Genomic DNA, 26,691 nt, shown 5'->3' on the forward strand with positions numbered 1-26,691 from the left:
TTACCAAAGTAGTTCAAGAATCCCAGAAACGACTGCAGTTCCGTCACGTTCTGTGGCCTCGGTGTGTTCTCGATTGCCTCAGTCTTCGCGTTGGTGGGCCTGATGCCGTCCACCGCAATCCTCATTCCCAGGAACTCCACTTCAGGCGCCAGGAAAATGCACTTCGAGCATTTTAACCTGAGCCCCACGCGGTTGAGTCGACTAAGAACCTCCTCCAGGTTCTGCAGGTGCTCGACTGTGTTCCGATCTGTGACCAAGATGTCATCCGGGAAGATAGCGGTGTGTGGAACCGACTTCAGTAAACTTTCCATGTTTCTCTGGATTATTGCCGCCACTGATCGGATTCAAAATGGGCATCTGTTATAAACAAAAAGACCTTTGTGCGTGTTGATGCAGGTGAGGGCCTTCGATGATTCCTCCACTTCCTGCATCATGTAGGCTGAAGTCAGATCCAGCTTCGTGAATGTCTTTCCTCCCGCCAGCGTTGCAAAGAGCTAGTCGGCTTTGGGTAGTGGGTATTGGTCCTGCAGGGAGAAACGCTTGATAGTTACTTTGTAATCACCACAGATTCTGACGATGCCGTCCCCCTTGAGGACTAGGACAATCAGACTGGCTCACTCGCTGAATTCGATCGGTGAAATGATGCCCTCTCATTGCAGCCGGTCTAGCTCGATCTCTACCCTTTCTCTCATCATGTACGGTACTGCTCTCGCATTGTGATGGATGGGTTGCGCCCCCGGAATTAGGTGGATCTGCACTTTTGCTCCTTGGAATTTCCCAATGCCTGGTTCAAACAGTGAAGGAAATTTGTTTAAGACTTAGGCACATGAAGTGTCGTCAGCGGGCGATAGCGGTCGGACATAGTCCCAGTTCCAGCGTATCTTTCGCAGTCAGCTCCTGTCGAGCGGTGTGGGACCATCGCCCGGTACTATCCAGAGTAGTAGCTTGTGCGCCACTCCATCATAGGAGACCTTTATGGTAGCACTGCCGATCTTTAGTGTAAGTCGTTAGTCACGTGCGCACTAGGGTTAAGACTGGCCTTGAGGCCTTGTTGCAACATAACCTTTCAAAAGTCTTTTTGCCCATGATGGACTGGCTCCACCCGTGTCCATTTAGTTCAACATTCAGCATTATCGGGGGGGACATGTGGTAAATGTGTGCACCCCATGTACCTCTGGCTGAGACTCTGGTTTGTAGTGATCCTCCGTGGATCTGTCCTCCTCTGCAACGTGATGGTTTGCATGTTTAACAGGCTTAGCAGCTCACCTGCACACTCGTTGCAGGTGTCCCATTGTTCCACAGCCCTTGCAAACGTATCCTTTGAATCAGTATGAATGGAAACGATGATCACCCCCGCAGCACCAACAAGGTGTTTAATGGCTTTGCATTCATCACCCTTGATGGTGGACTCTGAAACATCTGCGGACGTGTAGCTGCAGGTATGTGTGACATGTCCTGTACATTACGATTCGAAAACAACATCATTTTGTTCACAGTATTTGTAGCAGCGCTTGTGTGCTGAGAGATTTGCTTAGTATTGTCACTGGTGGCAATGAACGCCTGGGTTATCGCTATGGCTTTACTCAAGGTTGGGTTCTCTACAGTCAACTATTTACTTGGCCAGTGCTAAGTACGAAAAAGTCTCTGAGCATGTGCTCCAAATGTCCTTCAAATTTGCAATGTCCTGCAAGGCGTCTCAGCTCGGCGACATAACTTGCCACTTCCTGGCCTTTAGACCTTTTGTAGGTGTAGAACCGGTACCTCGCCATCAGAACGCTTTCCTTCGGGTTCAAATGCTCTCCGACAGTGTGCACAAATCGTGATACGATTTCTCCATGGGTTTCGCTGGAGTGAGCAGATTCTTAGAGGCCATATGTTGGTGCCCCACAGACAGTGAGGAGGATCGCACTACGTTTGGCAGTGCTCTCTTCCCATCTAGCTCGTTGGCCACGAAGTATTGGTTGAGTCGCTCCACAAAAGTTTCCCAATCATCTCCCTCAAAAATTTCTCCAGGATGCCCACTGTTCTCTGCATCTTTGGGTTCGTTATTTGTATATCGTCGCCAGTTGTTGTGTATGGAGAAAGAGTCAGACTGAACACTGAGCTCAATGTAATGTGTGACCGTAGTCTTTTATTGCAGGTCTCCAGAGTGCCTCTCCAACCTGTGAATCGTTCTTAAATACCTGTGCCCCCAAGGGATTATGGGGTCCCTTGAGACTCCGGGGAATGAGCCCTCTGGTGGCTGTACAGAATAAATACAAGTCCATATATATAACAATATCCAAGTTTGCTGATATAAAGTGGGAAAGTAAGCTGTGAGGAGGATGCATAGAGGTTGCAAAGAGACATCGACAGGTTGACTGAGTGGACAAGAACATGGCAAATGGAATACAATGTGTGAAGTTATCCACTTTGATAAGAAAAACAAAGAAGCAGAATATTTTTTGAATGGAGAGAGACTGGGAAATGTTTGCATTTAGAAGGACCTGGGTGTCCTTGTGCATGAATCACAGAAAGTTAGCATGCAGATACAGCAAGCATCTAAAAAAGCAAATGGTATGTTAACTTTTGTTACAAAGGGCTTAGAGTATTAGAGTAAAGATGTCTTACTGCAATTATATAGGGCACTGGTAAGACCACGTACTATGTACAGTTCTGGTCCCCTTACCTAAGGAAAGACATACTTGCCTTCGAGGGAGTGCAACCAAGGTTCTTGGATGAGGGGATTGCCTTATGAGGAGAGATTGCGTAGACAAGGCTTATATTCCTTTGCGTTTAGAAGAATGAGAGGTGACCTCATTGAAACATAAAATTCTTAAGGGATTTAACAGGTGTAATGCTGAGAAGATGTTACCCCTGGCTGGGGAATCTAGAACATGGGATCTCCGTCTCAAAATAAAGGGTCGGCCATTTAGGACTGATGAGGAGAAATTTCTTCAGTCAAAGGGTTGTGAATCTTTGGAATACTCTACCCCTGAGAGCTGTGGATACTCAGTCATTGAGTATATTCAAGACAATTTTTTGGGAACAAAGGAAATTAAGGCATATGGGAATAATGGGGGAAGGTGGAATTGAGGTAGAAGATCAGCCATGATCTTGTTGAATGGTGGAGCAGGCTTGAAGAGCCAAATGGCTTACTCCAGCTTCTATTTCTTATATTCTTGTGTTCTTAAAATGAGCATGCTCTAACAAAGACTAGGGGTTATTGACTATTTCACCTAGCAGGTATTTTTTCTTTTAAACTTATGTTCCTGATGTGACCTTCAGTTGAGGATTTAAGGGTTAGTTATCAAATCTACAGCATCCCTTCTATCGCCATGAGCAAGAGATACAAACCGGTGCCTTTGAGACAAATTAGGGATTGGTATGTTAATGAGCTAGCCATTGAAACAGGAATCCATAATTAGATTTCAATCAGTCAGATTTGATCCCTATATATGTGCCAGCTTAGTTGATCTTAATTAGACAACAATAAGGAAACTATAATTGTGCTTACTATTCCTGGGTGATGAAGAGGAAAAATCACTCCTGTGACTTTTAAAATGTAAGCTGCCCATGGACAAAAAAAGTCGTGCTCACAGGAGTTTGTAGTCTGCCCAGTACAAAGAAAATTTAGAGGGAACATTGCTCCTGACAGCTATCTAGTGAGTCTTGGTGGAATTTTTAATATATTTTAATATATTAAGAAACCTTACTTATTCTTCCTCCTTCATTCCTTTTGTACTATCAGTACTCCTCCATGTTGAACACCACGTTGAAGAAGCACTGAGGGTAGCAAGGACACAGAATGTACTCTTGTTGGGGGTCTTCAGTGTCCATCACCAAGAGTGGCTCAGTAACCACTGAAGAATATAGCTGCCAGACTGGGCTTTGCAGCAGGTAGTAAGAGAAACAACACGAAGGAAAAACATATTTGACCTAGTCCTCACTAATCTACCTGTCGCTGATGCATCTGTCCATGGCTGTATTGGTAGCAGTGACCACCGCACAGTCCTTGTGGAGCCGAAGTCCCGTCTTCACACTAAGGACACCTTCCATCGTGTTGTGTGGCACTACTGCCGTGCTAAGTAAGATAGAGTCAGAACAGATCTAGCAGTTCAAATTGGGCATCCATGAGGTGCTGTGTGTCATCAGCAGCAGCAGAATTTTACTCCACCACAATCTGTAACCTCATGACTTGGCATACCCCTCACTCTACCATTACCATCAAGCCAGGGGAGCAACCTTGGTTCAATGAAGAGTGTAGAAGAACATGCCAGAAGCAGTGACAGGTATACCTAAAAATGAGGTGCCAACCTGGGGAAGCTGCAACACAGGACTTGCATATGCATGCTAAAAAGTGGAAGTGGCATGCTATGGACAGAGGTAAGCGATCCCACAATCAATGGATCAGATCAAAGTTCTGCAGTCCTGCCACATCCAGTCGTGAATGGTGGTGAACAATTAAACAACTAATGGGAGGAGGAGGTTCCATGAATAGCCCCATCCTTAATGATGGCGGAGCCTGGCATGTGATTGCAAACGCTTCGGCCTTGTCTTTTGCAATCATCTTCAGCCAGAAGTACCAAGTGGATGATTCATATCGGCCTTCTCCTGAGGTCCTCACCGTCATAGAAACCAGTCTTCAGCCAATACGATTTATTGCATGCAACATCAAGAAATGGCTGAGTGCATTGGATACAGAAAAGGCTATGGCCCCCAACAACATCCTGGCTGTCGTGCTAAGAATGTGTATCCAGAACTAGCTACACCTCTAGCCAAGCTGTTCCAGTACCGCTACATTTACCCGGCAATGTGGAAAACTGCTAAAGTATGTCCTGTCCATAAAAAGCAGGACAAATACAATCCGGCCAATTACCGCCCATCAGTCTACTCTCAGTCATCAGCAAAGTGATGGAAGGTGTTATCAACAGTGCTATCAAGTGGCACTTATTCACCAATAACCTGCTCCCCGATGCTCCGTTTGGGTTCTGCCAGGAACACTCGGCTCCAAACCTCATTACAGCCTTGGTCCAAACATGGACAAAAGAGCTGAATTCCACAGGTAAGGTGAGAGTGATTGCCCTTGACATCAAGGCAGCATTTGACTGAGTGTGGCATCAAGGGGCCCGAGTAAAACTGAAGTCAATGGGAATCAGGGGGCAAACTCTCCACTTGCTGGAGTCATACCTTGCACAAAGGAAGATGGTTGTACAGTGTGACATCCAAAATCTGGAAACCTTGGGACAAAGACCGTTCCGGATTTTGGAACGTCTTTGCCTAGGGCCGGGGCGAGGTCCGAGCGCCGGGGAAGTCTGGATTTCGGAACATTTTCCGGTTTCCGGACGACCCTGCCACGGATCGGCCCAGTGTCCGGATTCTGGAACATTTCGAATTTCGGAACTGCGGATTTCGATCGCTCAACCTATAGTTGTTGGAGGCCAAATCACCTCAGCTCCAGGACATTGCTATAGGAGTTCCTCAGGGCAGGCCCAACCATCTTCCGCTGCTTCATCAATGACCTTCCCTCTATCATAAGATCAGAAGTGGGGATGTTCGCTGATGATTGCAGTGTTCATTTCCATTCGCAATTCCTCAGAAAACTAAGCTGTCTATGCCCACATGCAACAAGACCCGGAAGGCATTCAGGCTTGGGCTGATAAGTGGCAAGTAACATTTGCGCCAAACAAGTGCCAGGCAATGACTGTCTCCAACAAGCGAGAATCTAACCACCTCTCCTGGACATTCAATGACATTACCATCGTCGAAATTCCCCACCAACAACATCCTGGGGGCCATCATTGACCCGAAACTTAACTGGACCAGGCACATAAATACAGTGGCAACAAAAGCAGGTCAGAGGCTGGGTATTCTGCGGTAAGTGTCTCACCTCCTGACTCCCCAAAGCCTTTCTACCATCTACAAGACACGAGTCAGGAGTGTGATGGAATACTCTCCACTGCCTGGAGTGGTGCAGGTCTAAAACACTCAAGAAGCTCGACACCATCCAGGGCAAAGCAGCCCGCTTGATTGGCACCACATCCACCTCCTGAAACATTTACTCCTTCCACCCCTGCCATGACTGCAGTATGTACCATCTGCAAGATGCACTGCAGCAAAACGCCAAGGCTTCTTCGACAGCACCTCCCAAACCCGCGACCTCTACCAGCTAGAAGGACAAGGGCAGCAGATGCATGGGGACACCATCACTTGCAAGTTTTCCTCCAAGTTACACACCATCCTGACTTAGGAATATATCGCCATTCCTTTGTCGTCCCTGGGTCAAAATCCTGGAACTCACTTCCTAACAGCACTGTGGGAGTACAGTCACCACACGGACTGCAAAAGTTCAGGAAGGTGGCTCACCACCACCTTCTCGAGGGCAATTAGAGATGGGCAATAAATGCTGGCCTTGGCAGTGATGCTCACATCCTGGAATGAATAATTTTTTTTAAAAGTGTTCTCATTTAGCTTTTATAGACTGTATAAAAGGAAAGTCCAAGGGTTACTTTCACAATTAGGCATGATTTACTTTTTCCACCTCTTCGGTTCGAAGTACATTGCAACGCAGGTTATGGTGGATTAGAAGCCGTGTGATTTCATTTATCAGGAAGACAATGTATTCTGGTCAGACTGACACTTAAAATGTCAGTTTGTTTTTATGCTGGTATGGATGAATCAACTTTTTGACTATTATTTTAAACTCGTGACATGGAACTTTGTATTTATTGGGAAATACTAGCCTAAGCATTGAAGCTAATGAAGACATTCATATGTCGGAGTAATGATGCACTTCAGGAGCTCTAGATCCTTAGGGGCCGAAATTCAGCCTCCCAAAAAGGCCACTTTCTGGCAGAAAGTGGCTGAGTCGAACGGCCGCCGACTTTCGGTCCAATGGCCACCGCGATTGAAATTCACCTCGGGGGTTTTTTCTGACGGTCACCACTTTTGCCCTGCTGCTGCCAACCATCCGGATCGCGTCATTAATGCCGCTCTCCCGCACCCCCATGGCACCCCCCCCGTGAAATATAGCTGCAAAAATCCACGATCCACAGCATGGTGCTCCCGACAGCTTTTTCTGTCAGTGCACCTTCCTTTCACTGTGAGCCGCAGCAGCTCTTCAAGGGGAGGGCGCACTGCCGCAGCGACGGTGTTTTATTTTGCCGGCCGACTTCCCAATCGGCCAGACAATTATGGTCCCAGGTTCAGCCGGGCGGCCAACAGGCAGCCTGGCACCCCCTCTTGGGTGACAGGCTGTTGGCCCAGCCGAAACCCTCCCTGATGGCCCAGTGGCCGAACCTAAAAAAAACGCTGGTTCTCCCACCTTTTTAAATGAGGGGAGAGATGTGGTGACACACACCCACACTGACATCAGCACCGCTCCGCCACTGACTGAGAGCGACGGAGACTCCGTCCCGCCCCCACTCCGCCCCTCCCCCCCCCCCCCCCCCCCAGAGTACTTACCGCCGCACTTCCGCCCCTCCCCCCAGAGTACTTACCGCCGCATTTCCATCCCTATTATGACCGACTTCCGGTCCGCTCCAAAAAAAATTGCCAAAGAGCTGAAAATGGATCAAGAGTCCGCCTCTTCTGACGCGATGGTAAAAGCACTTAGTAAACGGTAGGTGCGTATGGTTTATGACGGGAGTGAATTTCTACCCCTTAGACTTTTTAACCATGGTGGCTTTATTTTGTAAAATGCAAGTATCATCCAAAAATAATTGTGTATCTCTTGGTCCAGATTTGCTTAATAGTCTAGTCATACCTGGTAATTGTTTCCTCAGACGGATGTTTGTTGTAATCACCTGTATTGGCATCCTTCTACAATTTTTCATGTTGATTCAAAACAACAGAAACCAATTTCGAAACATGCAGACGCAGAAGCTAGGGAGGTATAGTTCTCAAAAGATCCTTCATTTAAGCGAAAGAACATATTATAGAGTGCAAACTCATAAGATATTGACCAAAATACTCATTTTTGTCACGGGTTTTTCTCTGGTAATTTGCCCAAGTGGCCGTTATTCATGTGTGAGTTAGACGTGTGTTGTCAGACACTTGATAGACTTGTCCTCGAATGACACTTATGCATACTGTTCAGCAGAGGTTACTAGGTATTAAAAAGATGGGGTGATTCTGGCTACTTTCTTGCAGGCCTCGCCTGGAGATACTGAATTCAATGTACTGCTTCTACCCTGATTAAAATCAGCTAACTCAACAGAAATCAAACATCAAATCCGCGGTCTTCCTCAACTGGATAACTGAATATTACATTATATAGTGCTGCTACCCAGCAATTTGAATTTCTTTCTTGGAAATAAGAACAGTTGTGAAGTTTATCTCTTACAGGAAGAAGATATGCTTTTTGATTTTGCACTTGCACTTTTCTTTCTTTGGAAGCAGCACACCAGAAGAAACCAATAATAAAAAGAAACAGCAACACAGAGAAAAGGAGCAGAAAAATGAATTACAAAACAGAGACACAAGAGAGAAACGTCAGGATCAAGTTAAAGAATGTGAAAATAATGAAAAGAGAGAAAAAGAATTACAGAAGAAATTCAATGTATGTATATGACATGAGATTAGTGAAATGTATGTAGATGCTGTAACAGCTTATTGTATTGTGGTTCTAGGGAAGTATAGTATAATCACTGATGTCTCTCATTCACTTTTAATTAGTTTAATGTTACAGTGCAAATCGACCAGTGGATTGGTTTCTTCTGCACATCATGCGTTATAACAATAATCAGCATAGTTACATTAAAAACATTTCATTTACAGCAAAATAACTTTTAAAATTTTCATTTTTATTTCTGCATTTTCCCCTGTTGCATGTCTGTAAATCTATCCCTGTCAGATTTTTGTTTCTCATTCCTAGAGACTTATGATTTCCAATAACAAACCAGTCTGGTTAACTTATCTCTTCCCCTCTGTTTGTTATAAAAAGCTCCTCCTTTTGTTTTCTTTGACTTTTGAGTCTCACTTGCTGCTTCTCTTCCTCAACTGATAAGTAACAACATAAATTATAGAAGTATAAATGTTGGAACTACACAACATTTTAGTTAGGATCTCTCTGTTGCTGTACCTTTTTTCTAACTAGTTTCTTCTTTTGTGTGCTTGTTTCATATGCTGACTGAACAGCTCTACATTTACAGAAATTTGTTTTTTGATACTCAATGTCGAGATAACAATGTTTAACACCTCGAGGCTTTTTTTGTATGCTCGGTGTTATCCTAGCAGTTCTAGTATGTAAGTACAGGTATATTGATCCTAAATTTCTAGTTTAATGTAGCCAATATTTGTTTAATTTAAAAAGTACTGGGTAGATTTTGTTAACCTAATTAGAATAATGTGTGTGACACAGGAATCTATAAGGCAGGAAATTATGTACTAAAGGAAGGATACAAAGTTTCATTACACCACGAGTCTTGTCTGAAATGCTTCAAAAACCATAAGAAATTCAGCTTCTGCTTACATCATTCTCATTAATGGTATTTTTTGTTTTATTATTTGTTTAGCTCACAGGATTGGAGATTCCAATACTTAAAGCTCAAGTACAAGAGCATTTAAAAGGAGGAAAGCTGAGCCTCACAGTGAAACGGGGTGAAATAGTGGAAATTATACGGATGGTTGAGTGTCCTACTGGGAGTTGGTTGGCCAAAACCCAAGCTGGGAATTGTATGTAAATGATTCTCTCTTTTCTTCATTTTTTTAAATTCTCTGCACCCATCATTTCATTGTCTATTGATTTTAAGACTTTTGTATCTCAATGTCTTGTAATAGTCAGCAAGATTGAAGTGGCATCGTCACTGTGAGGCATACGATTGTAAACGCTATTTAGATGTTTGTGATATCTTGAAACAGAATAAACACACAACTGCACAACATGGCTTCCAGGTAGAACTGTATAGAACACATGACTTTATTGTCATTACATCAGCAGTCGACTGGTGGCTCTACAAAACATCTTCTTTATTGAAGAAGTTAATCATAGCAAATAATCATTGTACATGACTTGCATGGTATATAGAACTCTTGGTATTCATTTCTCAAATGGAACCCATTTTATATTTCCAAATTCTACTATAGAATTCTGTCACACAAACAAAAGATATGAACTTATTTTACAGATTAAATGTAACCACTGGTTTTCTGTTTTGAAGAGGATACCTTCGCTCTTCAACAGAACTTTCTGATTTTGTTGCAGGACTTTGACTCATAGGCTGAACCTGAGGAGAGTTTTTCTCCAAGGGCTGACCTTGATCTACATTTGAACTCTCTACACTTTCAGACTGTTTGGTTGCCTGACTCAGACTCTGCCCTACATTCTGACTTTCTCTGGGACTTGTTTCTGGTACATCTGATGTAGGATCTGCTACTGGTACTCTACTTGTAACAAGACTATTTGACTCATCAGAATAAATTGAACCATCCCAACTTTCAACTCTTTCCACATCTGTAGGTAAGATATAATCAATGTGAACAAACCTAACCTTTCCATGATTAAACATCTTGACCAAATATGTGCGAGGGCCACATATCTTCACCGCTCTTCCTGGTAACCACTTTAATCATTAATGGTGATGGTTCTTCATTCTAATCTTCTGATTCAATTTCACACTTCTCTGTCTTATTCTACCTTTATTATGACTTTCTTTCTGCAATGATTGTTTCTCTTCTAACTCTGCAAGTTTGGCTTTAACAACGAGAACCTGGTTCATGGCTGTCGTTTGAGAAACTACTCTGCTGGTTTTCTATCAGTAGTGGTAGGAGGAGTAATCAGAAAATTGCCAGTTTATGGTCCAATGATAACTGACGTTTCTTTGGATTTGGATCCAACATTTGCTTGATGAGGGTACGTTTTACAAGTTGTATTGTGTGCTCTGCTGCACCATTGGAAACGGTGGTATGGTGGAACTTTGGTATGTTTCACACCGTTTCTGCGCATGAACTGTGTGAACTCTTCTGAACAAAATTATGGCCCATTATCAGACACACTTTCTTCTGGGAGTCTATGAAGAAAACAATCTTTTCAAATTGTCTAGTGATTTACTTGTTATTATCCGCATCGGAAACACCACTTCGAAAGACTATTATCACTATGACAATTGCTGTCCTTTTAGCTCAGCAAAATTTACATGCAACTTTTGCTACACTCTCTGGGAGGCTATTTCCATGGCTGTAATGGTACTGATGGTGGTTTCTTGCTCACTGATTGATATGTTGTACACTGACTGACTGACGATGTACTCTCTCTCATTCCTACGAACGAAGTATGGATGAATATCTTCCTTGAATACATAGTTTGGCCATCCATTTGCTATGCAATCATGCATCTTTGACATAACTGGATCACATTAGGTTGCCCTACCAATCTCTTTAGCTGTGACTGGTAGCTCATCAATGTATGATAAATAGAATACTACTTCCTATTAGGTGTAACTTGTGATGGGGATGGCAACCAGGACATAGCATCAGCATTACTGTGATTACTTGATCATCTGTACTCAATGTTATACATAAACGCTGACAAAATCAAAGTCCATCTCTGCATGTGGGCTGCAGCTAAGGTTTGAACCGAGGACTTTGGATGGAGGATTGCTGTCAGGGGCTGATGTTCAGTGACTATGGTAAACTTATGACCAAACAAGTATTGTGAAACTTATTGACCCCCAAAATCAATGCCAAATCTTCCTTTTTGATCTGCACACAATTCCGCTAACTTGCACTGCGAGTGCGTGATGCAAAAGCAATTGATTTCTCCTCGCCACTCTCTAGTATACAAGAGATCACTGCCCCAACACCATAAGGAGAGGTGTCACATGCTAACTTTGTCATGTATCTCTCATTACTATATATAACTGTATCTTACCATGCTATACATGACTGTAACTGGATATGACCTTAACAATAAGCATACCTTACCACCAGGGGTGCACTTGTAGGAGACACTCCATACCTGTCCCACTGAGGTATATAAAGGGAGGTCTCAGGCAAGTGCAGGACTGGAAAGCTGGAATTAAAGGTGCAGGTCCTGAGTGACTTTGACTTCAGCATGTGTCTCGTGTAAGTCAGCACATTAGAATCAGGACTTAACAGTGGCGACGAGTTATGGGACAACAGAATCCACAGAATGGCTACCAACAGCTCAGATGAGAAATACAATGCTGGAGACAATTGGGATGGCTTTATAGAAAGGCTCCAGCAAAGCTTTGTGACCAAAGACTGGCTGGGTGACTATAAGGCAGACAAGAGAAGAGCCCATCTCTTGACCAGCTGTGGCTCAAACATACACTTTAATGAAAGATCTGCTGGCACCCGAGAAGCCAGCAAGCAAGTCGTTTGAGGAGTTGAGCACACTGGTGAGAGACCACCTGAAGCCAGCGAGCAGCCTACACATGGCCAGACACAGGTTCTACAACTACAGACGTTGTGTGGGCCAAAGCATACCCGACTTTGTGGCGGAACTTTGGAGGCTGGCTAGTTCATGAGAGTTCCCCGATGAACTAAGGAGGGAAGTACAGAGACTTTTTTTATTGAAGGAATAGGCCACGCAGGCATATTCCGAAAGCTTATAGAGACTAAGAACTTGACTCTAGAGGCAGCAGCACTGGCCGCACAGACGTTCTTGGCAGGCGAAGAAGAAACGAGGTACGACAACCAACGAGGCATCGGAACAAGGGGTTCACATTGTGAAACAAACCGCTTACCCCCACACACACAGACAAAGGCAAGAGAGCAGGCCTTCAACAGCAGACAGTGGCGCCAGAAGCCATCAAAATCAAGAGCCACATGAACGACCGATCACACCTCATCAACCCACAATGCGAGCAATCAACAACAGATTGAGAGAAGCTCAAGGGAGATCAGCTAGACGCAGCTCATCCTTCGGAAACAATGGAAACCGTCTGTGTTCGAGATTTGGGGGAAGGCACTCAACCAGGGTGTGTCGATTTCAGCATGCCGTTTGCAGAAACTGCAACTACACAGGGCATCTGGCTCGCATGTGCAGAAAAACAGCAGCTCGGCTGGTAAACGAATCGGAAGGGTCGGAAAGCGGACCAGAAGACGGTTGGAACAGTGCACGGGACTCGGAGGTACAACGGGTTAACACGATCAATGTCCACTGTTCTTACACCAAGACGCCTCCAATTATGATGAGAGTTCTATTCAACGTCAACATGGAACTGGACACGGGGGCCAGTCAATCCCTTGAGCATTCAACAATTTGAACAGCTGTGGCCGCACAAAAGCAACAGACCAAAACTCTCAAAGATCGACACCAAACTAAGGACCTATACTAAAGAAATTGTCCCAGTCCTTGGCAGCGCCATGCTCTCAGTCACGCACAAAGTGATGGTGAACCGACTTTCCCTGTGGATTGTCCCTGGGGATCTCCCAGCCCTGTTGGGGAGAAGCTGGCTAGTAGAACTTAATTGGAAATGGGATGATGTTCACGCCATGTTGTCAGAGGAACACATCTCCTGCTCAACAGCTCTAAGCCATTTTGAACATCTCTTTCAGCCAGGTGTGGGCACCTTCAAAGGGGCTAAAGTTAGAATCTACATCACACACAATGCCAGACCGGTCCATCACAAGGCTAGAGCTGTGCCTTATGTGATGAGGGAAAAAATTGAAAACGAACTGGACTGGCTTCTGCAGGAAGGCATAATTTCTCCCGTGGAATTCAGCGACTGGGCAAGCCTCATCGTACCCGTCCTGAAGCCTGATGGATCCGTGCGAATCAGTGGGGATTACAAGTCTACCATAAACAGTCTCCCTACAGGACCAATACCCGCTGCCCAGAGCGGAGGACCTATATGCCACGTTGGCTGGAGGAAAACTGTTCTCGAAACTTGACCTCACATCTGTGTATATGATGCAAGAACTGACCGAGTCTAAGTTACTCACCTAAGAGTTAAGAAATCCAAGTGTCTGTTTCTCGCATCCGAAGTCGAATTTTTGGGCAGAAGGATTGCCGCTGATGGAATCCGCCCAACAGAATCCAAAACCGAAGCGATTCGCCTGGCACCCAGGCCCCGGAATGTCTCGGAACTGCGCGCCTTTCTCTGGCTACTCAATTACTTTGGGAACTTTATGCAGAACTTGAGCACGCTGCTGGAGCCTCTCCACGTGCTACTCAGAAAGGGGTGCGATTGGTTTTGGGGGGACGCCCAAGAACGCGCCTTCAATAAGGCACGCAACCTTCTATGTTCAAAGAGTGTTTTAGCCTTTTTTGACCCAGGTAAAAAGTTAGTCCTTACGTGTGATGCGTCAGCGTACAGGGTCGGGTGCGTTTTACAGCACGTCAATGATGTGGGTAAATTGCAGCCCGTTGCTTATGCCTCCAGGTCACTTTCGTGGGCAGAGCGTGGGTATGGTATGGTTGAGAAGGAGGCGCTCACATGCGTGTACGGTGTCAAAAAGATGCACCAATACCTTTTTCGGGGCCAAGTTTGCGTTAGAAACCGACCACATACCCCTCACGTCCCTACTATCCAAGTGCAAGGCAATCAACGGCAAGGCCTCGGCGCGCATTCAGCGGTGGGCACTCATGCTGGCGGCTTACGACTACACGATAAGGCACAGACAACTGTGCCGACGCGCTTAACAGGCTACCCCTGGCGACCACAAAAGGGTCCTACGAACAGGACTGAGATGGTCATGGCAATCAATGCCTTTGAATCCACAGGTTCGCCCATGACGGCTCGCCAAATCAGAGCCTGGACGACCAGCGACCCCACGTTATCTCTAGTTAAAAGATGCGTTTTAACCGGTGACTGAGCAGAGCCTCACGATGCCTGGCCCGAGGAGGTCAAACCCTTCCATAGGCGCATGCATGAACTCACTACAGGCAGACTGCCTGATGTGGGGCAGCCGAGTAGTTATGTTCTTACGAGGCAGGGAGGCGTTTGTCCGGGAGCTCCATCGCGAGCACCCGGGGATCGTCCTTATGAAGGCCATAGCCAAATCTCATGTCTGGTGGCCTGGCATTGACGCGGACTTGGAGCTCTGCGTCCGTCGGTGCACCATTTGTACACAACTCAGTAATGCCCCCAGGGAGGACCCCCTAAGTCCTTGGCCCACCAAACCGTGGTCGTGGGCGCATGTAGACTATGCGGGCCCATTCATGGGCAAAATGTTCCTCGTAGTCGTTGATGCATTTTCAAAATGGATCAAGTGCGCCATTTTAAACTCGAGCACCATCTCCACCACTGTGGAGAGCCTTAGAACCATGTTTGCAACGCACGGCATTCCTGACATATTGGTCAGTAATAATGGTCCGTGCTTCACCAGCGCAGAATTTCACGATTTTATAGTTGACCACGGTATAAATCATGTTAAGACGGCACCTTTCAAGCCAGCCTCCAATGACCAGGCGGAACGAGCAGTGCAGATCATTAAACAAGGCATGCTCAGAATCCAAGGTCCCATGCTGCAGAACCGCCTGTCGCGACTGCTGCTGACATACAGATCTCATCCGCATTCATTGACTGGGGTTCCCCCCGCGCAACTATTGATGAAACGAACCTTAAAGACCAGGCTCTCGTTAATCCTCCCAGACATGCATGAAATTGTTGAGGCTAAGCGTCAAAAGCTAACTGAATACCATGACCGAAATTCGAGGGGGAGGTGGAATGAGATGGGGGACAAAGTGTTTGTGCTAAACTATAGCCGGGGTCTCAAATGGCTTGCAGGGACAGTAACAGACAAAGAGGGAAACAGGCTACTGGTTGTATAAATGGACAATGGCCAAACCTGCTGGAGGCATGTAGACCAAGTCAAAAGTAGATTCACTGATAACACTGAAGAACCAGAGGCAGACTACAACGTGGAACTCACACCACACCTGGTGGACAGACAGGTGGAACAACCTGAGGAAAGGGCAGTCTCAACAGACAGCCCAGGCGAGATACCAACAATCACACCGAACGAAAAACAGGCACCAAGGCAAACAACTGAACCACAACTAAGGCGCTCCATGCAAGAACGCAGACCACCTGAGAGACTGAATCTATAAAGGCAATAAGACCTTGGGGGAGGGTGATGTCATGTATCTCTCATTACTGTATATAACTATCTTACCATGCTATACATGACTGTAACTGGATATGACCTGTAACAATAAGCATATCTTGCCACCAGGGGTGCACTTGCAGGAGACACTCCATACCTGTCCCACTGTGGTATATAAAGGGAGGTTTCAGGCAAGTGCAGGACTGAAGAGCTGGAATTAAAGGTGCAGGTCCTGAGTGACCTTGACTTCAGCATGTGTCTCGTGTATGTCAGTACATTAGAATCAGGACTTAACAAACTTGATCTCCTTAGATACGTCATAGTGAACTAACATGTTGCACCAGGCTAACTGGATTTTACACCCTTTGAATGCTGTATTGCATTCTTTTGACCACGTATGCACCAGTGTCGATTTCCATGGGTATCCTGGTTCCTGTGATGTCTGCTTGGATGATGATACTTCGCGAATCGCTGTTAGATACCTTTGTGTTCCTAATGACGTGATCTCCAGCAACTCCTCATCCTGCTGCTTCTCTTCAATGGTATGTAGTGTCTGCCGATTTCTACTTCTAGCATTGCCAGTCAGTTCATTCTTCTGTTGCAAGATGGCCAGTTTTCTTGCAGTAGAAACACTCTGCCTTTTCATATGGACAGCTTTGAGCGATGTGTTGTCCCAGGCACCGATAGCATGACTTCAATGCACTATTACCTTGGCCAGTTGCTGCCTTGGGGCCCAACTACCTTTTACAACAGCCGGTTGTTTGACGACTGGAAATGGCCGGAAATTCTCGGGAGTATTGGTCAGCCAAATCCATCGACATAGCTGTCTAACAAGCTAAATCAAATGTCAAGTTAGGGGTTGTCAACAATTTACTTCTGATGCGCTCATTTTTCATAACATAAACAAAGCTCAGTCCTGAAAGTTTCCGAAATGACAATGAATGGATATTTACTCACTGATACCCTTGTCATCATTTAAATTTGATTGCGTGTTCCAAAACTATAACTCTCAGCAATTTCCAGAGGCTCAGGACTGTAGTGCTGTTCTAACTTGGTTAGAATCGCCTTCTTTGGCTTGCCAGGAGCCAGCAAATCTTTCAGGCTTTCATATTCCTCAGGGCCTGCTTCAGTCACGAACATAGCCCGTTTTCTTTTTAAAACCGCCCGGTTGTGGTTTTCACCATCGGGCACTTCGACGAAACTATTCGCAATGAAAAACATTTCTAGCCGCTCCACATATGCTCCGAAAATCTCTTGGTTGCGATGGAACTTGCCCAAGCGCTGTATTATTCCCATGGGTGCAGCCATCTGGACTCTGGCAACGTTGACCAATCAGCCACGTGTGCTCTAAATTTAATTTGGATTTTTAAGCATTGCTGCAAAACAAAGAACTTTTAACAGTCCCTCCGTCGGTTGGCAAGATTATCCTCCAACAAAAATTTCAGCTCGGGCATACATTATCGCATCCTCATTTGCCAACCTGTGATATCTTGAGACACAGTCAGCACACAATTGCACAACATGGCTTCCAGGTAGAACTGTGCCGAGGACATGGCTTTATTGTTACATCAATAGTCCATTAGATGGCTCTACAACAGGCATATTCCTGGGGTTTTAATCACCTGACCATCTTCTTTTGAAGGTAAAGGTTTAATTAAATTCCTGTGAACTCAAAGCAGAGGTGATCAGCGTAATTATGCTAGCAGACTAACAGACAAAGTCAGACAGACCAATCAGGTCAAATATTATGTGCTGATTTAGCTCCTCTCAGCCAAGGTGGCAGTCGAGTGCTCTACAATTACCCTCCATTCCACCTGGTTGGGGAGGGGAAAAAAATCAGCCAGGGTTCCTACTCCTGGCCAGCAGCTGGAAGGTGCAAGTGTGTAGCTGACAGCTAAGGACCAGATTTGCTTTGACAACCACTGTTCCGGCTCACTTATGGGGAATTGCTACTCTGGGATGGCTGGCACCTGTGCCCCAGTGCAAATCAGTACAAGGGGAAGTGCTAGGGAAGCTGTATCAGAGCAAGAGTCAGTGCTAGGGATGCCATAACCCAGTGAGAGGCAGTACCAGGAGAATTGTACCCCAATGAGAGGCGGTGCTTTCAAGAGGAGGCAGAAAAATTGGGAGAAAGAATAAAACAAAACAAATCAAACAAAGATGTTCTTGGGAAGAAGGATAATTATTATTGGGGTGGATGTGGGGAGGAATTCCCCTTTCAATTCTGGACTATTTTTATATATGCTGTCCCTTTTTATGAGCTCGTGTGTTCCTGACCCCTCTGACGTGTGGTCTAAACTGTTCATACAGGTGAGGAGCTGATGTTCACTGATTCAGATTCTTTCTTCCTTCTTTGCATAGATTGAGTAGTACTCATGCACCTTCCTGGTCTGATAAATTCCGGGTGGAAGGCCAGCTCCAGGATTTGTATACAAGGCCTTCTGGAAAATGCATTCCATATTCTCAACCTTTTTTTTTATGGATTCACTTTTTTAACTGGCTTTAAATTTCAAGAATATCTGGGAGAAGTCTAGAAACGGCTGATAGCCCCCTCATTAACATATGTTAGTGGGCTGAAGAACTCTGTTCGGTGGTCGATTAAATATTTAATCTGTGCTGCTTCTGGGAGATCTATACTAGAAATGTGAATTTTTATTTCAGATGGTTATATCCAAATTGATGCTGTGAAAATGGATAATGCTGAAATTAAGGAAATTAGCAAAAGAATGTCACAACAGCCCCAGACATTTGAGGAGATATATGATGACATTGGTCTGTCTGAAATGCAAGTACAACTTTCTTCTGCTAAACATTTACCTAAATTTGTATGCAAAATTAATCAGTGAACCGCTTTATTGCTACTTGATTGTTAAAAGGTGCTTTACCATAATGACACGATCGCTTAATAACTTTAATATACTCTTAAGATTTGTTCTGTGTCTGAGGCTTCTGTGGCAAGTGAAAAGCTTTTAAAGAGGAGCAGTGCTGTCGGAAGCAATCTTAAAGTATTTCCCTGCTCCCCAAAGAGGGAGGATAAACCGATGTCTTTGTTTTCTTCCTATGGAATGGGGTTTTCAGTTTTTCTATTTTTTTTAAGTAGCTTTGTAGAGATCATTTTTTGAAGTCTCCTGGTGGAAAAGACCTCTTTGGATGATGTACAGGTTGAGCATCCGAAATCCAGAGTTCCAAAATTCAGAATGTTTTGGAATCCGGACACTGGGCCGATTCGTGGCGGGGTCATCCGGAAACTGTTCCAAAATCCGGACTCCCTCGGCGCCCGACCTCGCCCCATTACCTCAGCTGCCTAACTTCATACCCCCCTTACCTCCCGCCCCCCCTTACCTCCCGCCCCCCCTTACCTCCCGCCCCCCCTTACCTCCCGCCCCCCCTTACCTCGCCGACCGATCCCGGCCCCCGACTGAGCCCACATACCTCGGCCCAGAAAAAGATGTTCCGAAATCCGGAAATATCCAGAATTCGGAACGGCCTTAGTCTCGAGGTTTCCGGATTCCGGACATCACACCTGTATCTCTCAGGTCTATCTTATCCGACAGGCACTGACTTTGTACCCTGTCCTAGATGAGTGCAATGAGTAACCAGGACCAGTAAATGTGCTGCACCTGATGCTCGTTCAGAGTTTCAGACATTCTTATGCAGTAAAAAAAAACTCAGGGGGTGAATTTTATCCCCCAAAGCGGGGGGTTTGGGGTCAGATGAGATGTTAAAATTTTTAAAATCTCAAACCCGTCCTCAACTCTCCTCCAACCCATCTCACTTCTGGATTTAACGGAGGCAGGAGACTGGGCGGCCAGCCAAGCTGCTCTAAGGAGATGGGTTGGCAATTTAACTATTTTAATGAGACTGGCAGCCTTGGATTTAACCTGCTTTGCAGTTTATAACCATGGGCCAGCTGAGTTTCCTAGGCCTCAAGAAACCCGGCAGCTGAAGTGAGGAGAGAACAGCTTCCGGGAGAAGGGAAGTGCCTTTACAGCACTGCTTGTGGGCCAGGAGGGCTGCTTCCAACCCCCGCTCCCCCACCCCCATGCAAAGACCCCCAGTCCCTCACCCCCATGCAAAGACCCCCAGTCCCTGCAGGCTTCCTGCCTGCTCCTGTGGCCTACTCTGGCGTTCTCCCCGCTCAACTGGAAGCCAAGCCTGTCAATCAGGCTGACTTCCGGGTGGGGAACCTACAACAGGCGGGGAAACGCGGACTTCTGCTTTCCCCGTCTGAAATTCTTCACCCCTCTCAATATTGGGGCCACAGACGTGCTTTGTGCACAATCCTATCCATTAATGAGCTCTGAAACTGTAAACGAGCATCGGGTGCAACACATTTACTGGTCCTGGTTACTCATTGCACTCAACTCAGTCAGACAGCCATTGGGTGTTTCATCCAAGCATACCTTTTCAGGAATGGGGAATGAAATCTATCTAGTCCGCTTAAGGCTGCATTTTGACAAGCGAAGCAAAGAATACTTGTTTGAAGGAAGGAAATATTTTCAATTACTTTAGGGAGCACTATTCATCAGAAGAGCCCACCACTTCCCCTCTCTCCCACAAAGGAAGTGTTCTGCTTTAATGAAAGGATAGAAATCTGTATATGGATAAAACAAAGATTTTTTTCTGCTGTCTGTATCATATAACATATGATGCTGGAAATTACTGTTGATGTTATGGTGCATGCCTACTCTGGACAGGTTAATATTGAAAATGAAGAGCAATGTTGGGCCCAAGTGGATTTATTGTACTGAATCCATGACATTAGCCTTGTTGAGCTCATCATTGCTGGTATAATTGGTGGTTAAATGGAAAACAAGCCATTTTCCAAGCCTCCAAGTCAACATGTACAGAACTGCCCTCTAAAGTGACCCAGCAAGCCACTCAATTGTATCAAATTGCTTCAGGGCAACTAAGGATGGACAATAAATGAAAACCTTTTCAGCATCACCCACATCCCAATGATTTATTTTAATGACCAAACCTAATTTCAAGCCAATTGTTTGGATGTGCAGACAGATAATCTGCAGAACTGAGCTGGGACGTTTAGTATTTTAACTATGATAGGCAATGGATTCAGTGATCAACTTGCATTGCAATTGTCCAAGGAGGATCAACAAGAACAGTAAAGAGTTGTTCATGGTTTATGGTTGCACACAAGCTTTACAGTGAGTTACTTGTTAAATTAAGTCCATTGTCTCAGGCAACGATACTTGAGAATGATTGCCCTCCAAGTTTGGGAAACAGATTGACCCACTCTGATTTCTTCCCATGCCTGTTACATCAGTTGTTTGGGGCCAGGGAGGTGGGCATCCATACCAGATTTCCACTCACTCCTTCATATTTCTTCAAGCAGTGATCCTATGCCTTTTTATTAAACTGTAATTCCTTTGACTCCTGTATTACATTATGCAGAAACCATTCTGAAACTAGCTGCACTGAGCTCCCAAGCACTATTTCAATGATTTAGCTGTTTGTGCAATGCTAGTAAAGATGCTTCTTGGGATAATTCATCCTTGTCATTCACTAGATTCCTTGTTATGCATATAACAGCAAAGTTGCGGATTCACAATTATGCTTAATAATGCATTAAAAGCTAAAGCAATGCTGAGCTAAATCTTTAATACTGCATAACTAGTATGAGCAAAAATTTCCTCCGACTAAATATTGGGAAGACCAAAGCCATTGTCTTCGGTCACCACTACAACCTCCGTTCCCTTGTCACCAACTCTGCCCTTCTCCCTGGCAACTGTCATGTAACTGAAGCAGACTGTTCGCAACCTTGGTGTCATATTTGACTCCGAGATGAGCTTCCGACCACATATCCACTCCATCACTCAGACCGCCTTTCTCGACCTCCATAACATTGTCCGACTCTGCCCGTGTCTCAGCTCATCAGCTGCTGAAACCCTCATCCATGCCTTTATCATCTCTACACTTAACTATTTCAACGCACTCCGAGTTGGTCTCCCAAGTTCTACCCTCCGTAAACTTGAGATCATCCAAAACACTGCTGCCCATGTGCTAACTTTTACTAAGTCCTAGTCGCTCATCTCCCTTGTGCTTGCTGAACTACATTGGCTCCTGGTTAAGCAACACCTCTTTTTTTTTAATTCTCATCCCGGTTTTCAAATCACTCCATGGCCTCACCCCTCTCTATCTCTGTAATCTCCACCCCTCCTCCCGAGATCTCTGTGCTCCGCCAATTCTGGCCTCTTGAGTATCCCCGATTTTTAATCGCCATTGGCAGCCGTGTCTTCAGCTGCCAAGGCCCTAAGCTCTGGAATTCCCTGCCTAAACCTCTCTGCCTCGACCTCTCTTTCCTCTTTTAAGACACTCCTTAAAACCTATCTCTCTGCCTGAATATCTCCTTATGTGGCTTGGTGTCAACATTTTTTGGTAATGCTCCTGATGTTTTACTATGTTAAAGGCGTTATATTAATGCAACTTGTTGCTATTTCTAGTCTTTGTCAACTATTTACTAATTCTTGATCTGTACATCTGGGAACTTGTGCCAAAATTGGGAGAGCTGTCCCACAAGCAACAGCCTGACATAATCATACCCACAGAATCATACCTTTCAGGCAGTGTCCCATACTCCTCCATCACCATGCCTTGGTATGTCCTTTCCCACCAACAGGACAAACCCACCCGAGATGGCGGCACAGTGGTATAGAGTCGGGAGGGAGTGGCCCTGGACCTGCGGCAGGTGGTGAGAGAACCAACATGAGGGAAAAACATACTTGACCTCATCCTCACCAGTCTACCTGTCACAGATGCATCTGTCCATGACAGCATTGGTAGTAGTGACCACCGCAGTCTTTGTGGAGAAAAAGTCCTGTCTTAACACTGAGAACACCCTCCAACATGTTGAGTTGCACTACCACTGCTAAATGGGATAGATTCAGGACAAATGTAGCAGCTTAAAACTGGGCATCCATGAGGCACTGTGGGTCATCAGCAGCAGCCAAAGTGTATTCCACCACAATCTGTAACCTCATGGCCCGGCATATCTCTCATTCTATCATTACCATCAAGCCAGGGGACCAACCCTAGTTCAATGAGGAGTGCAGAAGAGCATGTCAGAAGCAGCACCAGGTGTACCTAAAACATGAGATGCCAACCTGGGGAAGCTGCAACACAGGACTACAGCAAGCTAAACAGTGGAAGCATGCTAGTGCAAAAGATAAGGCTGAAGTATTTGCTACCATCTTCAGCCGGAAGTGCGGAATGGATGATCCATATCGGCCTCCCCCTGCGGTACTCACCATCTCAGAAGCTAGTCTTCAGCCAATTTGATTCACTCCATGTGATATCGGAATACTGGATACAGCAAAGATAAGAGCCCTGACAACATCCCGACTGTTGTGCTGAAGACTTGTGCTCCAGAACTAGCTGCACCTCTATCCAAGCTGTTCCAGAACAGCTACAGCACTGGCATCTACTCGACAATGTGAAAAACTGCTCATGTATGTCCTGCTCACATAAAGCAGGACAAATCCAATTCGGCCAATTACCGACCCATCAGTCCACTCTCAATCATCAGCAAAGTGATGGAAGGTGTCGTCAACAATGCTATCAAGCAGCACTTACTCATCAATAACCTCACCGATGTCCAGTTTGGGCTCTGCTCCAGACCTCATTACAGCCTTGGTCCAACTTGGATGAGAGCTGAATTCCAGAGGTGAGGCGAGAGTGACTGCCCTTGACATCAAGACAGCATTTGACCGAGTGTGGCGTTAAGGAGCCCAGTAAAATTCAAGTCTATGGGAATCAGAATTCTCCACTGGCTGGAGTCAAAACTAGCATAAATGAAGATGGGTTTTGGTTGTTGGAGGTCAATCATCTCAGCCCAGGACATTGCTACAGGAATTCCACTGGGCAGTGTCCTAGGTCCAACCATCTTCAGTTGCTTCATCAATGCTCTTCCCTCCATCATAAGGGGATGCTCTCTGATGATTGCACAGTGTTCAGTTCCATTCGCAACTCTTCAGATAATGAAGCAGTCCATGCCTGCATGCAACAAGACCTGGATGACATCTAGGCTTGGACTGATAAGTGGCAAGTAACATTCGCGCCACACAAGCGCTAGCCAATAACTCTCCAATAAGCAAGAGTCTAACCATCTCCCCTTGACATTCAATGGCATTACCATCGCCAAATCCCCCACCATCAACATCCTGGAGGTAACCATTGACTAGAAACTTAACTGGACCTGCCACATAAATACTGTGGTGACAAGAGCAGGTCAGAGGCTGGGTATTCTGCAGTGAGTGTCTCACCTCCTAACTCACCAAAGCCTTTCCATGATCGACAAGGCACAAGTCAGGGGTGTGATGGAATACTCTCCACTTGCCTGGATGAGTGCAGCTCCAACAACACTCAAGAAGCTCGACACCATCCAGGACACAGCAGCCTGCTTGATTGTTACCCCATTCACCACCTTCAGTGCTCACTTCCTCCACCACCAGCGCACCGTGGCTGCTGTACCATCTATAAGATGCAATGCAGCAACTCGCCAAGGCTTCATCGGCAACACCTCTCAAACCTGCGACCTCTTCCACCTAGAAGGACAAGGGCAACAGGCGCATGGGAACACTACCACCTCCAAGTTCTCCTCCAAGATGCACACCATCCTCACTTGGAAAAATATCGGCGTTACTTCATCGTCGCTGGGTCAATATCCTCGAACTTCCTCCCTAACAGCACTGTGGGAGTTCCTTCACTACACGGACTGCAGTGGTTCAAGAAGGCAGCTCACCACCATCTTCTCAAGCGCAATCGGAAATGTGCAATAAGTGCTGGCCTTGCCAGTGATGCCCACATCCCATGAATGAATAAAAAAACTATTAATGCAATCCTTTATATTTTCTGTGAGCTTGTTTAAAAGTATCCCTATGCATTAACTTTTCAATCTAAAGCAGTATGCTTTCCTTTTTAGTTACTTAAATGTCAGTGAAAAATATATTTCTTTCGATTCTAGATAGTTAAAGTAAGCTGTTGGCTTATACAGCCAGTAAGATGGAGAAATTGTTCATTGTTTCTTCAGAGTTGAAGAAAAAAATATACGTCATATGAACAAACGACAATGACAGGCAGGAAAAGACCCACTGGTCCATCCAGCCTGTCCCACACAACTGATGCCTTGTGCATCATAATATATACACCCTCGCCCTCACCCTACCCGAAAACCATACAGTCCCTTGGGAGAAGTGGAAAAAAACAGATTTAAAAACCCAGGCCAAATAGAGAAACAAAATCTGGAAAATTCCTCTCCACCCCCTTTAGGATATCAAAACTAGCCCAGAAGGCCACTATGGTCTTGATTAATGTTATATCGTACCTACCTTTTTATATGAGGAGATCTCCATCCAACCTGAAACAGGTCCTGTTCTTAAAGAAATTTAGCTAATCAGCATTCATCACACAATCCTGCAGCTGTTCCACAGGTTCACTAACTTCAGGGAAAAGAACCATCTCCTAACCTCTGGCCTTGCATAACTTGAGATTGTAACCCCTAGTCCTCACTAACCTATTTAGTTGAAAGAAATTGTCTACGGAAACACAGTCTATTCCCTTCATCAACAAATAAGCCTATACCTCGTACACTTGTAAATCACATGCTTTTCAGTTTTGGATGGCCAGGAATATTTGAGGATTGTTTAGTTAATTCCCATTATTAAATGTTGTTCTCCTATCATGGCTTCTCCCTCTGTCAATTATTTGCTAATCATAGGGAAATATTTCTTCCCCTTATAAGTTTGGTTATAATGAAGCTCTGGATCTTGGACCATACCCACTTCTGTCTTCCCTGCCTTTACATTCACTTTATCATTTCATGAGTTATGTCTAATTGTGTGGTTATCAATTTAATTATTGATGTTGTGAAGTGTTCAATGCCCCAGTATACTTCAAACCTGCTTTGATCTTTGTGGTATCTGTTTTCTAAAATAACACAATAATGTGAAGTGGGATGTTTTCTGTGCTGAATTTGAGATTGTTTTCTGGAATCTCGTTAGCTGTAAAATAACTCAAATGTTTGCCACATTTAAATCAGCTAATCAATTGTCAGTTACATCTAATTTTCTGATGTAGAAAGTGAGCTTATTCTATGCATTTGGATTAAACACTATGATGTGATGTACAGAAGAAGGTTTGGAAATTACATGTGTCATTAATGGGGACAATTCTTTCACAGAACTGTTGAACCATATACCACATCACCATTTCACAGTGCTGGTAAGTGTTTGCTTATATATTTGTTACATTGAGATCATTAATTGATAGTATGGGCTAGATTTTGTTTTGCTTGTTATTTTTTTCATCTGGTTTAGGATTGATTTCATATAGGCTAACAGATTTAATTACATAGAGCCAGAAATTCGCCAACCTTGTGACCGTTTTGGCGAAAAAGTGGTCGGCGGGAAATTCAGTCTTGGGGCAGCGGTTTTCAAATACCACTGGGAGAGGAGTGCCACCGTGCAAGACTTGAAATATTGCTTTCGCCAAAAATTTGGCTCTCTGCACACAAAATCCCAACACAGAAAAAGCTGCATTGCAGCCCTTGGAGCAGAAGACCTGCAAAAAAAAAAAAAAATTCCATTAAATGTTTTATTTTCTTATTCCTTTTCAGCGATTCGATAGATGTGTCACGTTAATGTTTTGTGATTTTTTTTTTTGTTTAATGCAATTTTTTGGGGG

General features: G+C 44.9%; 1 protein-coding gene across 3 annotated transcripts in view; it reads left to right on the plus strand.

Annotated features, from left to right (window-relative positions):
* LOC139268583 (FYN-binding protein 1-like) overlaps window positions 1–26,691 on the plus strand; it is a 163,847-nt gene that overhangs the window by 54,447 nt on the left and 82,709 nt on the right. For all 3 annotated transcript variants that reach the window (XM_070886947.1, XM_070886948.1, XM_070886949.1), the window contains exons 4-7: window positions 8,380–8,539; window positions 9,495–9,654; window positions 18,655–18,778; window positions 26,189–26,229. In XM_070886947.1, coding sequence (XP_070743048.1) covers window positions 8,380–8,539; window positions 9,495–9,654; window positions 18,655–18,778; window positions 26,189–26,229 — 485 coding nt within the window. The remainder of the gene's footprint in view (window positions 1–8,379; window positions 8,540–9,494; window positions 9,655–18,654; window positions 18,779–26,188; window positions 26,230–26,691) is intronic.

This window comes from Pristiophorus japonicus, chromosome 8, assembly GCF_044704955.1.
Source record: "Pristiophorus japonicus isolate sPriJap1 chromosome 8, sPriJap1.hap1, whole genome shotgun sequence".
Lineage (NCBI taxonomy): Eukaryota > Metazoa > Chordata > Chondrichthyes > Pristiophoridae > Pristiophorus > Pristiophorus japonicus.